The sequence below is a fragment of the Vidua chalybeata genome, chromosome 4, assembly GCF_026979565.1.
Source record: "Vidua chalybeata isolate OUT-0048 chromosome 4, bVidCha1 merged haplotype, whole genome shotgun sequence".
In the NCBI taxonomy this organism is placed as follows: Eukaryota; Metazoa; Chordata; class Aves; order Passeriformes; family Viduidae; genus Vidua; species Vidua chalybeata.
In genome coordinates this window covers 21498781-21512975 of record NC_071533.1, presented here as the reverse complement: position 1 = coordinate 21512975, position 14195 = coordinate 21498781, and the positions used below count along the sequence as shown (strand labels likewise).

The following is a 14195-nucleotide window of genomic DNA, read 5'->3' as shown; positions in this document are numbered from 1 at the left end:
TTAGATTAATATATTTTTGTTTCTTTGACTTATCCAGTGGAAGTAGGAATAACTTTTCCAAAACATCACAGATCCATTAGTAAAGAGTCTTGTAAAATCAACGCAGTGCTAACTGAACTAGTAGTGAACTACCACAACAGAAATCTCATGGAAGCAAACAAACTGGACTCATTTCACCTCTAAAGATCAAGTGATTTGCATTGGCTGGTTCTGATGTAGAATCCAAGCCAGGGCTCAAGAGGCTACAAAAACCCATACTGGAAAGGCTGATTTTCTATTATAATGAATGAAAATTATACAACTTATGGACTTCCTCATTTTTCAGAACTTTCTCATCAATAAAAGTCTCTTTCTTTAATCTTGGTGAAACATAATGCAGGCTCTCTTATTTTGTCCACTGAAAACATGGGATATAGATAAAAAAATTTAAAAATACTATTACTTTCCCCTTGTAGCTCAACAATACAAATGACTGAATAAGCAAGAAGAAAACACTTTGGAAGAATGTATTTCTTTCAATAATCCTTTTATTTCAAGGAAAATAAAATGCAAGGTGGATGAAAACAAGGATGATTTGCACATTGGCAATAAAAGCAGTTACAATTCCCTGAATGAGACAATGATGACTAATTGTCAGAAATCACCGATGGAACAATGCAACCAAGATTCAATTCTTCCTCCATGCAAAATTCTGGCTAACGGTAGGATATCTTATGGGATCAGCAGAACTTACTTAACCTAATCTCTATTGGCAAACTTGTGTTTGTGATGCTTAATGTTTCCTACCTATGCTATACAAGTAATGGACAATAGCTACCATAATATCCAAAGGCCAGAGAGCCCATCAAAGAGCTTGAAATCCAGCAATACAGGAAATTATTATCAATCCAGTCCCAGTAATTGTTAAAACATCACTTGGGGATGTTATTTTTCTTCTTCTCAGTTAGAAACTACACTTTAGAAATCAACATTAGTTTTTCCAATGCTATGCTCTCTGATTGGTTTCCAACTAGCCAATAGTCCCAATTCTATTGGAATGGGTGTATACATGAAAACTAACTTGCTTACTTTTCTTTGGTCTTACATTTACTCCATTCCATCCAGCTTTCTGTTTCTCTGTAAAATAGACTGCAAGACTGTGATTGTTAGCAGGTCACAATATTTTTCCTCTAAAGTAGTTTAATTCTCGGTTTTGTTAGATAAACTACACATGAAAACAGTGTTCTGCATTACCAAAATGAAGCCTTAAACCACTTGTGACTAAAGAATCAAAATCCACAAAAACAAAACAAAGCCCTACTGTGAGAGAGGCTGCAGGATGCACAGAATCATAGAATCATTTAGGTTGGAAAAGATCTATAAGATCACAAAGTCCAACTGTTCACTCAGCACTGCCAAGTCCACCACCAAGCTATGTTCATAAGTGCCACATCTACACATCTTTTAAATACCTCCAGGATGGTGACTCCAAGACCTCCCTGGGCAGCCTGTTTAAGCTGGACAACCCTATTGGCAAAAAAACTTTTCCTAATATCCAATCTAAACCTCCCCATCACATCTTGTGGCTATGTCCTATCACTTGAGGAACATTATTTCCATAATGATAAAAGAATAATTGAAGGACTGTTGACTGCTGATGTGACTATAAACCTGCTGACTCTTGAGCCAACGTCCACATCACTGCAATCTCCTTTCAGGCAGCTGTAGAGAGGGGTAAGGTCCTCCCTGAGCCTCCTTTTCTCCAGGCTGAACAATCCCAGCTCCCTCAGTTGCTCCTCATAGGATTTGTGCTCCAGACCATTCCCCAGCTCTGTTGCCCTTCTCTGGACACACTCCAGCACCTCAATGTCCTTGTCAGGAGCAGCCCAGAACTGGACACAGGATTTGAGGTGTGGTCTCCAGTGCTGAGTACAGGGGAACAATCACTGCTCTGGTCCTGCTGGTCACACCAGTGCTGATAGGGGCCAGGATGCCACTGGCCTTCTTGGCTACCTGGACATACTGATGGCTCATGTTCAGCTGTTGTTGATCAGCATTCCCATGTCCTTTTTGGCCAGGCAGCTTTCCAGGCACTCTGCCCCAGCCTGTAGTGATGCCTGGGGTTGTTGTGACTCAAGTGAAAGACACAGGACTTTGCTTTATTGAACCTCATAAAACTGACCTCAGCCCATTGATCCAGCCTGTCCAGATACCTCTGCAGGGCCTCCCCACACTCCATCAGAGGAAGACTTCTGCCCAACTTAGCCACCTGCAAGTGTGACTAATGGTCCAGATCTCAGTCTGGACCATTGATTAAGATATTAAGCAGGACATGCTCCAATACAGAGCCTGGGGAGCAACCCTGGTGACCAGTGGCCAGCGGTACTTCACTCATTCATTACCACTCTCTGGGCCTGGCCATACAGCCAATTCTGCGCACCCCAAAGTGTGCCCCCAGCAAACAGATACACACCTGATGACCTGGTTACAGTATGCACACATGGGAGTGCGCTTCCCCGCTGGAATATGCTCCGCCCGCTGAACCAACGTGTCTTGCTCATTTAGCTGAGGTGTTGTTGCAGCTTTTTCACTCGGGGCAGTTGTTCCAGGTGATTTAATACTGTTTGATGTCCATCCACTGACAGGAGCTGGGGAAAGAATGCCAAAAGCTTTTAGAGGACCATCTTTCGGTACCAAGTAAATTAACTTGAAACACAAGCAACTAACAGCATTTGCCTAACATCATTGTCCAGTGTATACCTGCCTCCTTAAAGGAACATATTAAAAAGCACTCATTTTTCCCTCCTCCCCCAATAAGTTACCAAGAAAATCCTACCTACTTTATGAAATGTCTGTGAAATAACACAGAATGGTTTTGGCTAACTTGGAGAGGTAGTGGACAAATTTTAACATGTTGAAGAAGTTAGGTAAAAGAATATACAACCTGTGAAGGCATTATTTTGTTTTAGATACAAAAGCTGAAGCCAAGAACATCAGTATATGAACAGAGGCAGGAGAAAATGACATACCTACTCAAGAATTTCACAGTGAGTGCAATGGATCATACATCATTACTAACACATTAAACAAGAACATACATTCAATACAACATGTGTAGGAATTTAAACTAGAGTACTGTATAAGCAAAATTTTTTTCTAAATTGAAATTAAAGACTGGTCTAGATCAGTGGATTCTGCCATCTGAAGCACTCCAAAGGTCATGTTCACATCCTCCTTATAAAAGTATGACACAAATAAAACCCTGACATTTTCAGAAATGTATAAGCTATACACATCCATGTGTACTCAGGATTTTAGAGCTGGAGAATAGACAAACTTTTATTGAGTTTGAAAAATGCATTTACAAAAACAAAAGGCACAAATGATACTGTTGTATGGGTAGTGAAGAAACAAGCAGCACTCTGCTTTTCTTTTCCCTCTATTGATATATGTACCTTGGTAACGTACATGCTACAACAACATGGATTTATGGGAGCAGTTATTCCTGTCAAGAGGAGGTATCTTTCTTTTTCAAGTACATTACAAAAAAGCCCACATTTCCATAGCCTGTTGTTTGCAACAACAGGCAAAAAAACCTGGAGTGTTTACTTGGTTCCCTGTCTTTAGTGCAGCCTTGCTAAACCTTGTAAATCAAAGAGTGAAATTAAGACCCGAGTGGAAACTCAGAGGCAAACAACCAAGCAATGACCAAGACATCGGACAGTGCAGGATGATGCTACTGCTGCAAATATGCAGCTCTCCAACACCAGGGTCAAGGCATTGAAGGTATGAAGCTTTGCAAAAAAAACTAGTTTGTGGAGCTGCTCATCTTTGTGCTACTCATCCTCTCTCATTTTTCATATCTTCCAGGGAAAAAATTAAAAATTGTTTCTCTTCATTAACGTAATGCTGATCAGCCTCTGACCTACAGGAAAGTTGCAAGAACTTTTCAGGCAAAACACTGCATTCCCTGCTGAAAGAGAAGTGCTATACTAATTCACAGAGAAGAGAGATTTAAGCAACACTGAATCCACAGAAAATCCAACATAAATGCCAATATTGTACTATTTACAGAATATAGCCAAGCACTACACAGTTTAATCCAAACATTACCCTGAACTTATAGAAACCCCCTCCTCTACTCACATGTAGGCTAACACATCTGGAAGAGAAATCCTGTTTAACAATGCATTTGTACTGTAATTAGACTTGGTATTAACCTGCTGATATGGACTCAATACCTGCTTTTGCTTACTCTTTTTGCATATGAAGAAGAAATATACTCATATATATTTTTTGTTTGTTTGTTTGTTTAAGTGGTTGGTTTACAAAAATTTCTCATATCAAGTCATTTCAAGACGGACATATTTTTGGATCCTTTTCAGAATCTGAAGTAGCAAAACGTATAACAATTCATAAGTGTTGCTTGTTTTAGTTTTATTTTTTCTTTTTTAAAACAAGACTTTATTTCATGTATAACTAATGAATTTGCAATATCTTGAAAAAATAGCATCTTTATTCTTGAATCATTCAACATTCCTGAGCAGAAAGAATTTAGGAATAGAGGCACTTGATCTTGAATAAGTCACTCTGCTACTGTAGCTCACTTTAGATTATAAATGCCTGCTAAGCTGAAACCTAGGAAGAGATAAAAATGAAAAAGGTGGCAGAACAGCTTTGAAGACATGAACAAAAGTGGTGTTGATTAATAGCACTTTCTTCCTCTGTCATCACACATGGTTTTTTAATTTTCAGATCCCATTTCATGAGACAGGAATACACACTAAACCCAAATCTGTTTGAAGACTGCTTTTGCCATAAATCAAATTGCAACACAGCTTCTAGTGTATTGCTAATTTCTGTCTGGGTTATCTACTGAATCCCAAAGCCCATTCAGACGTATCAGCTGTCTCGTTTGCACTGCATCGTTAAAAAAAAAGTCTTTCTGCTTGCTTAAGGGAAAAAAAAAAAAAGCACAAACATCACAATTGCTCTCTTTTCTTTGTTCTCATTACAGCTTTCATTACTGTTGTTTTTGTGAATGATGCTTTTCCGAACACTATCTAACTTCAAAGTTACTACTGGCCAGGAGGAGAATTTGTCTACAGAAACCTTCTCTACAAAGCTGTTAGATCAGATATTTCCAAGTTATTTAAAGCACTAAAAAGTGAGAGAAGGAGATAGTCCATCATGTTATAACAAAAATTCTCTTTTAAGCAAAACATAATAGAAACCACACAAATTAATACTGTGCCAAGCAAGAGCTGTGACCTGAGCAAAACCAAGCTGGGCATTTAGTGTTGAGGACACTCTCTGCCCATGCTTCTGATTTGTGCCCACAGCATTCTCACAAGGATTTTCCTTCTCTTTACTGATAATCACATTAAGACCTTGTTGGTCCTGTACAGTCAAAAATACACCAGTAAAGTACTAGTACTGTAATATCTATACCTATATCAAATATCTTATTTGATATACTGGCTTCTTCTACAGTTCTCTAGATTTATTTCCCTTTTTATCATCATAGATCATTCTCCCTTCCTCACTGCTTGATTTGCCTCAGCCTTTTATCTTACTCATTTCCTTCTGAACACCAGCAGGAGGATAGCTTTTATTGGCCACTTCTGTCTTTCCACAGGCCACAAACATACCTTTAACACTTCAGTAACTTCACTAAAGGTTCATTACTTCCCCTGCAACCCACAGACCATTTTTTTGTTGGTGGTGACATTTTCATTTAGTTGGTTTGCTTTTGGTTTAAAACCCCCCCACTATTAATTCCCCATTTAAATCTGTATGAATTCTCAGTACTTTTCCCAACACTATTCCTCCTCTTGTAGCTAGACAACTTCAAATATTAGGCCTGTTTGCTTGTTTAGATAGAACACTGATATTTCCCATATATTCCTTCTACTTCAACAGCAAGTTTAACACTCCAGTGTTAAGAGTAACAAGATGTTTTTACTGCAGATAGAGAGGGGCTACTCTAAGTTTACGTATTCTCTTCCCCTCATTCCTTTTCTCTATTCCCTTGGAAATCTTTCAGACTGAAACGCAACCACTTGATTTAAAAACATCAGACCCAAAAAAATGATGCAGGTGGGTTTTTTTCTTGCAATGAGAAGATTTTACCAGGGCACATGAGGAATGCCAAAGTAGGTACAAATCTTTACACACAATCTAAGTGAAAACCTCTCAGTTCTTGGCAACCAGTCTGTATTTTATACTTTGTTTTTTATATTTTACACATATGATTAGCAGCTTTGTTCTCAAGGAATACTGGGGAGATAGATGCCCCAGTATCCAAGATGTGTTGAGGTGCATGCACATTTTTAATTGCAAATGGTGACTGATTAGTAATGGGGGATGACACAATCCTGATGACACAATCACATGCCATATTTCCTCTTGCCACCTCCGTTTCTTGAAATGTAACAAAGGATAACAACTTTTGTGGGTGGTCTGAAGATTTAAAACTAAAATCAATAAATTCAATTAATAAATAAAATAAATAATTTATAAGAATTATACACTCCAGCAGGAGCTGTTCTAACCTGAGTACCAGAGAGATTTGGGTTCTCTGCAACTCATGAGAAGATGTCTGTGGCCAAATTTTGGAGTTTTGTAGGCTTCACTTCACTCTTTTTAATTAAACATTCTAAAGCACTATTGATTTACACTGATGTATTGTCATTGCTTTTTTTTTTTCTAAAACCAAAAACACTCTGTACCTGACTATTAACTTTCTACTTTATTAGGTTTAAGTTTATCAAACCCGCAGTGTTTGCTTTCACTGAACTCCTTGGTATGGCTAGTTTAATATTTAACAATCTTTCAGGCAGGGTAAAGAACTGCCTGTTTTTTTTCCTTTTTAAAAAATCCCAGCGTGACTTTGCCCTTGTTAGTCTAACAATAGGTTGTTCCATCGCTGAGCACATGGATAACTGCAAACACTGCTGAAAGGTTTGGAAGACAAAGGGAGAAAGGCGGATACACAGCAGTGCCAAAGTCACTTTGACAGAGGTTCTCTGGTGCATAGCAACAATACAACAGCCTGAACTGTTTAACGCTCACTTAAACATAACATCAGCCTTCATGTAATATCTATAAATAACAATGCTACTTGTAGCAGTGGGAGTGCCAGAACTTCATTTTGAAGTGTTCTAACTCAGTGATTTATACACTGCAATCAAACTACTGTATTATAAACAGAAAATATAAAGCTTCATACATTTCATACAATTTTTTGACTTTTCTTAATATATCTGTAGTGTAAGAAATCTTCCTGTTCCTTTGCTCAAAACCAAACAGATGGCCGGATGAAGCAACGTGTCTGAAAAGCTCTGCTATCAGCTCACTGCACTGGCTGCATGCAACACCCCATCCACTCCCAGGCCTGCATGAAATCCCACAAGTTCAGTGCAGAATGCTACAGGACAAGTACAAGGTGAGAAAAAAAACCCAAAACAAAACCTCAAACCATCCCCCCCCCCCCCCCCCCCCCCGCCAAACAAACGCGAAGTTCAACCCCTGTACTCCATAGTTGTTTTTTTGTTTCTTATGAAGTCTTGGAAACACAGTCAGAGCTAAACTCCTTTTGCTGATTAAAGGCAGAACAGGACAAACTAAACCATTATCATGTCTTTAAATGCCGGGTGAAAGCTGTATGCACCCGTGGAAAATCAAAACAGGTGTCACCTTGGCCCCATTTCAACAGCCCCTGCAACTCGAGGGAATAGTTCCTGCATTAGTAACCAGCCTTTCAACTGGAAAGGTTCTGGGTAAATTAGCTGTAAAGCATCTTAATTAAAATGAGTATGGTGGTTTTGGCTCGCTCAGCCTGTCTCCTTCTGATTTGTTACATCACATACCGTCACAAATTTGGCACAACTGGCATTGCTTTTATCAAAAAACGACCCAGGAAGAAAGAGAAAATGAAGTCCTGTACTACAGTGTTGCATTTCTCTGCAGTGGCAGTATAGAAACCCATTTGGTAGCTTTCTGCAGATAAGATTTTACCCCCCTTGCTTTTAGTTCCTCTTCTGAACTCGACAGCTTGGCTATGTCTGCAGAGAGCATGTCTGTCCAGTCTCATGTAAATTATCTGTCAATTTCATGAAGCTGATGTTTAACACTGAATTCCAATAAGAATGCATTTACCAGAGGAATACTGGCTTTTCATTTGCTGAAAAAATATTAGGCATAATTCTTGGATGCCCTACACCTGTGCATCTGAACAGGACACATCACTGCTCTGAGTTGGTGCTAACTAATGGAGAGGAACTGATCTGGTGAGTCAGTCTGTGACAAGAAGTTACTTTTTAACAAATCAAAGACAATGAACATCAAATTCTGGAAGTCAGTGATTGTTCCCACTTGATGTGCGTGAAATAAGCACAGAGCCAAAAAAAATCTCTGCATCTCTGTTTAAAGGAACACAGAAAGAAACATGCATCTGTCCAATTACTGCAAACAATTCATTTAAGGGTGCAACTTGGTGCAAATAGCACGTGAATTTGGCAAAGCCAAACCACAGGAAAATTGTCTAATGTCATGTTTACAGTAGAAAAGCTATTCAGCAGATCTTGTACTGAGGCACACTAGGCCATTCTGTCTCTAAAAAGCAGGTGGTACATTTCTGCATCATTACTATTATCTGCCCGTTCTTAAAGATAAACATTCAAGTTTTAGAAACACACTCACTTTTTCACTAACTCTACAGGAGTTAAAATTTCATACTGCCATCAAGGTTAACATTTATAAATTACTCTGGTTTCACAATGGGTTTTGCTTGGCTAAGTGACTTCACATTAATTAACTTGTAAGAACAAACTCTTGTGGTTTGCTGTCACATGATGATATAATAATCTAGATTAGATGAAAAATTAATTACAGTCCATAAACCAGGATCAGAAAAGTTTTGTATTTTGACCTGTCAATCATAACACTTTTATGGAGAAGGATTTCTGCTTTTATGAATGGTGACTACATCATGGAGCAGCAACCTTCAACAACCTTTTTCAGTGAAAAATGGTGGAAATGTTTTGGGACCTATTTTTAACAGAGGCCATAACAACAATGTAAGAATTTGTCTTAATGACTAGCAATGTTAACCCATTTTCTTCCCCATATTCAGACCTTGGCCCTCAATGGGGAAGTAGCTCCTTGAGCTCCTATAATTAGTCCTGTCTTTAAATTCCTGTTCTACAAATGAACCAAATTATTATGAGACTGTCCTCAAAACAATATTCCAGAACTTTATGAACACAGCGATGGTGACAATAGTTTGGTTGCTTTTTCCATATAGAAGTATTCCCAAAGCTATCAACTTAACTTAGTCAGCCTGTATAGCCTGCAAGATCGAGAGAATTGATATAGGGGCTGGTGCAATTACAAATGAAACACAGAAAAACAAGACTGACAACGACAAAAAGTGCTGCCGTCCATCCCTTTATGGTACTTAATCCCTTAAGGACTTACTGGCAGTGCAAGCATTTTGTAATTGCACAATAGATCTTGGTGCCTTCCTCCCTCTCACAGCTCCTTTCTGTTTGCCCTGATGGCCAAACTCCACAGTTTAATATATAATTTTTATCCCATTTTCTCTACATAAATAAGTAGCAGAATAAGTAGCAAGGAAGGAAACAAAGACTCAAACTGCCAATAGAGCACGATGTCAAGCCACGCCTAGGAACAGGCTTACATTTTCTTTTGCTTTTAAAATTTTAGTATCATTGCAGGAATGGGATATCAAAAAGAAAATGCAGCAAGAAAGCTATGGATAACTCCAGAGGAGGTAAATTCAAGGCTACCAGGTACACAAAAACAACTTCAAGGAAATAGCAAAATTTTTAAAACAAAGTTGTCTGGGGAGTACTTTTTATGTGCTTGCAGCCAGTTTCTAAGTGTGTTCCCTCTGCTGAAGGGATCATGTGCTTAACACATGTGCTTGCTCAGGATTAGGCAACTGACAGTTGTGCATATTGCAAAATATGCTGACATTCCCTAGCAGCTCTGCTGGAAAGGGATTATATATCCCAGTGATACCAGGCTGAGAGAGACCCTGGGAATAAGGAAACTGGCACATCTGAGTTAAAGAGACGCTTGAAACAGCAGCTTTGAACACTTTTACCACAAACCTTCCCCATCCCATTCTTCTAACTCAGCTGCAAAGCCTAGGAGGAACAAAGGGCATCGACGGCAATGAAACTCTCCTTTCCAAGAAGCAAACCAGCCTTTCTGGCCACCAGCTATAACAGCTCCCCACAGGCACCCTGCCATCCCACAGGACCCCAGCAAGCAAGCAGGATGCTGCCTGCCCAGCTCCTGTACTGGAAGGCAGGGTGTGAGACTGGCAATGTTGTGCCTGGTACACAGCCCATGCGGTCCCCATGCATCAGCAGCTCAGCCCCCAGCAATAGGTTTGAAAGATGGCAGGAAAGAGAAGGCAATTTTATGTAATAAACGTAACCCTGGAAGTCCTGACCATCACAGATCCTGCTACGCTCTCCCTGAGAACAGTTTGTCTCCTGGACTGACTCCAGTTGGTGTAGCTGTGCTTACCAGGCAATTACACCTTCTGAGATTGCCCCGGCAGCTTCAATTTGCCACGGTGCTATTCACTTCCTTTCAAGTTGCTATGGAATGTCACGGCGCGCTGACAAGCAGCTGTCATCTCTCACCCACGAGGTGGCTGCATGGCAGTGGTGAGTGAAAGCCATTCCTGTGCATGCACAGTGTCCTTGCCCAGGACTAGAAAGAGCTTTAGGGTTCCTTGGGGGCGAGCAATGCTATGTAAGTGTAGAGTCATAGTTATCAAATACAGAATAGCTCACTGCAATATAGCCAGGATGTTCTGGGTTATTTCATTCTTTGAATTTAAAATAATCTTGTAAAAATCTTCTGCCTCTGGTAGGTGAGTAGAGCTTCATAATGAAGCTCAACAAAAATGAAGTGAGAACTATTATAAATTCCAGTCTGCACACATAACAGACAGTAACAGTGTGTTTTTACTTGTTTCAACAGTAGAAAAAAATTAAGTTTATTCAGCTTCTTACCCATGCCTTTAAAAAAAGCATGAGGCAACCACCTCCCATTTTCTCTAGCAAACCACTGAGGTATCCTGTAATATTAGGATTTTGTTCCAAAGAGGAATAAAACCTCTGTTACCAGCATAGTGGGCAACTAGCATAGTAGCGTTCATGGATACTCCATGAATGACTCTCACAGCCAGTGAGGGTAATTCAGGCCCAAAGATGTTATCATTGTGAAATCCACTCAGATCATTACTGACTTCTGTAGAGAGAAATCCAATCCCTGAAGCATCTCCAGGTTCACTATCTCAGCCGTTCAACTGTGGACCATCTTGTGGCCAGGTCATGAAATAGCTCATACCTCATTTACAACAGAATCCCTCTGACACCTCCAGGCATCTCTGTACAATCTCAAAGGAGAAAAACCAATAATAAACAACAAATCACCCCAAACCCCTACACTGAAGCTAAAAAAGAAGCCATCACACTTCTATTAAAAAAAAAAAAAAGGTATTCTCTGGGTGGTCTATACAACAGAGAGAGATTCCAAATAATAATTGAAAAGATGCTGTCTACCCAAATGACATACGTCTGAAGTCAGACAACTTAATAAAATCACTGGTAATCTTCATGCCACACCATCAATCAGCATCCTACAGCTTCCCCAGGCACAAACAAAATCCTATGACATGCCTGTTTTGCTTTGGAAACAACTTGGTGTTATAAACAATATTCATTAGAAGGGTGAGTGGTATCAGAGCTACAAAATTGTGCTCCCAATACATTTCTGCTGTTAATAGCATACTGCTATACATTTACATAAGATTGTATCTTCCTTCTAATTATTTCCTAAGGTAGATTTCAGCTATGAAATCAAAGGAGATTTTTTGTCTAAAACTTTGTCAGGCTTATGGCCTATGAAGCCAAATTTTGTTTGGCCTGTAGAGCACTGGAAATTGTACTTTAAGGAAAACTTTATGCTCAGACTGCAAAGAAACAACAGAACTAAAGTCCAAGCATTCTCTGAAACACTTAGTCTTTCTTTTTCTTCAACATCTGACTAATTTTATCAAAACATTCAATTATTGAAACAGTTCTACCTGTCTGAACACTGTTCCACCTACAGGGGACAAGCACAGACTGGCTTCCCATGGCAATGGGTGACTCTTTGTGTTCCTAAGGTGCAAATGTTAACTGAAGCTCCTCTGGCACCTAGGACATTGTACCTCCTCCCACCCTGTTAATTCCTGGGCAGTTGCCATTCACACTGCTGCATATCTTCCCTGTACTTTCCAGTTTTAGAGAACTCTGAGTCTTCAATGCCTCTTTCTCACACAGCTTTTATTTCTGGCTACCCCAATATATTTGGGGAGAGGTAATGGCTTTGCTTCTTTGGAACTTAAACAGTGCATCTCAGAACGCTTCATCAAGGCAGCACAAAGCTGACATTCCCATGACCATTTCTTTCCATCAGCTTCTCTATCAGTATGGACTTTCTAAGCTTTCTTTAAAGTAATAATCAAAAATTCTCCACCTGGCTTTCCCTCTCACCTGCCTACTCGATATCTCTGATGTAAAAAAAAAAACAAAAAAAAACCCCAAGATTTTCACATTATGCAAGAGCACAGGCATAGATTTTCAGAGCACTACAGAATCAAGTGTAGTTTAATTAATCTCTTTAAATCTTTCTCCTTTGTGAACATTTTTTAAAAAATGCCTATTTCAAACATTTGACTCCTATTAATATTAGAGCATGCTAGTAGGATTTAGTAGTGAAACACCTACCAACATACTAAAAATGAGTGTGGTACTACAGAAACTCCAAACTGATGGGTGGTTTCTATGCAAGTTAAATAATTATTCATCACTTGGTGAGACAAAGTTATATCAAACGTTAAGCACAACCAGACACTTAGAAAAATGCAGGATTATGACATGCCCACAAAAGCTCGCCTTAAGCACACGTGCTATCAAAAACATAACTTGAAAGAGTGTTGGGGTTTCTGTTGCTACTGTTCAGTCTGAGTTTTTTTTCCCCTTCTAATTCTAGCTAACTCAGAGAAGTAAAACAATGCTAGAATTAAACTGATCTAAATTTTAAGAAGTCTTTACCTTGCCCTCATTAGCAGACTCACTGCTTGCCAGGAAAGTACAGCAACGACAGTGCATTGCCATCTTGAGGCTTCCTGCAGAACTGCACAGCCCAACCAAAATACGTCAACTTGTTACCAACCACAGCAGTCATTCAATCTGAAGTGCCAAAGCCATTATAAAACATGCAGCATTGACACTGCATTTTTTTTTTCTTTATTTTTATGCCAGGGCTTCTATAGTTCCATTTTGGGACTGGATATACTTCCAAAGAGGGAAAACCCTTACATAGAACAAAACCAAACAAACAGAGCTACTTATTACAAATTATCTTGTCAGAAAGAGAATCAAGACTACTCATAATAGCAAGAAAAATCTGAAGCTACAGCTTAATTAATAATGCAGATTTCCCAGATCCTTTGAAATTACTACACAAGTTTAATTCAGCACCAAAGACTAATTCAGCTTTAAAAATTACCCCAAGTGACTATTTCATGTACAAATGTATCTGTATTATCTAATAACATAGGAGTGCTCATAAAGAAAACAGAATGCTTTCCAGATATAAGACATTCTGGTGTGGGTTCAAAGGGTTAGAAATCACCAAAGTTCATTCAATGGTAGTAGCTATGTGAATTGTCCTTGTAAGAACTTTTACACAAATCTCTGTAACCCAAACCTACGTAATAATGTGGTACCTTGCTCAAATAAAACCTACACATGTCAAATACATGAACACTCATGTATTTGGCTTCAGCCTTTTTTTTTTTTTTTTTAATTAGAACTTCTGAAAATATCACTTGGAAAACACATGTATATGGATAATATCAACCTATGCTGCAATAGCATGGGATATGCTTGAATCATGGGAAGCACCAAGATGAAACTGTGGGGTGTATATACATATAATTGATTGGTATAAATGCTTTTAATAGAGGTGTGAGGCAACTGATTTTGCTTGTTTCTGAGACCAATTACATCTATGAGGCTACTTACAAAGGGCTACTGGTTTACTAAAATGGCTAAGTTGGTTTTTCTTCTCTTTTCCAAGCAAACTGGCCTGTTCTCAAAACCCACAAACAGCCATTTGAA

At 39.0% G+C, this 14195-nt stretch overlaps 1 protein-coding gene across 3 annotated transcripts in view; it reads right to left on the bottom strand.

Annotated features, from left to right (window-relative positions):
* The window catches only part of PDLIM5 (PDZ and LIM domain 5), a 125931-nt gene that overhangs the window by 14192 nt on the left and 97544 nt on the right, over positions 1-14195 (bottom strand). For all 3 annotated transcript variants that reach the window (XM_053940846.1, XM_053940847.1, XM_053940848.1), the window contains one exon: positions 2453-2627. In XM_053940846.1, the coding sequence (XP_053796821.1) occupies positions 2453-2627 (175 nt within the window). The remainder of the gene's footprint in view (positions 1-2452; positions 2628-14195) is intronic.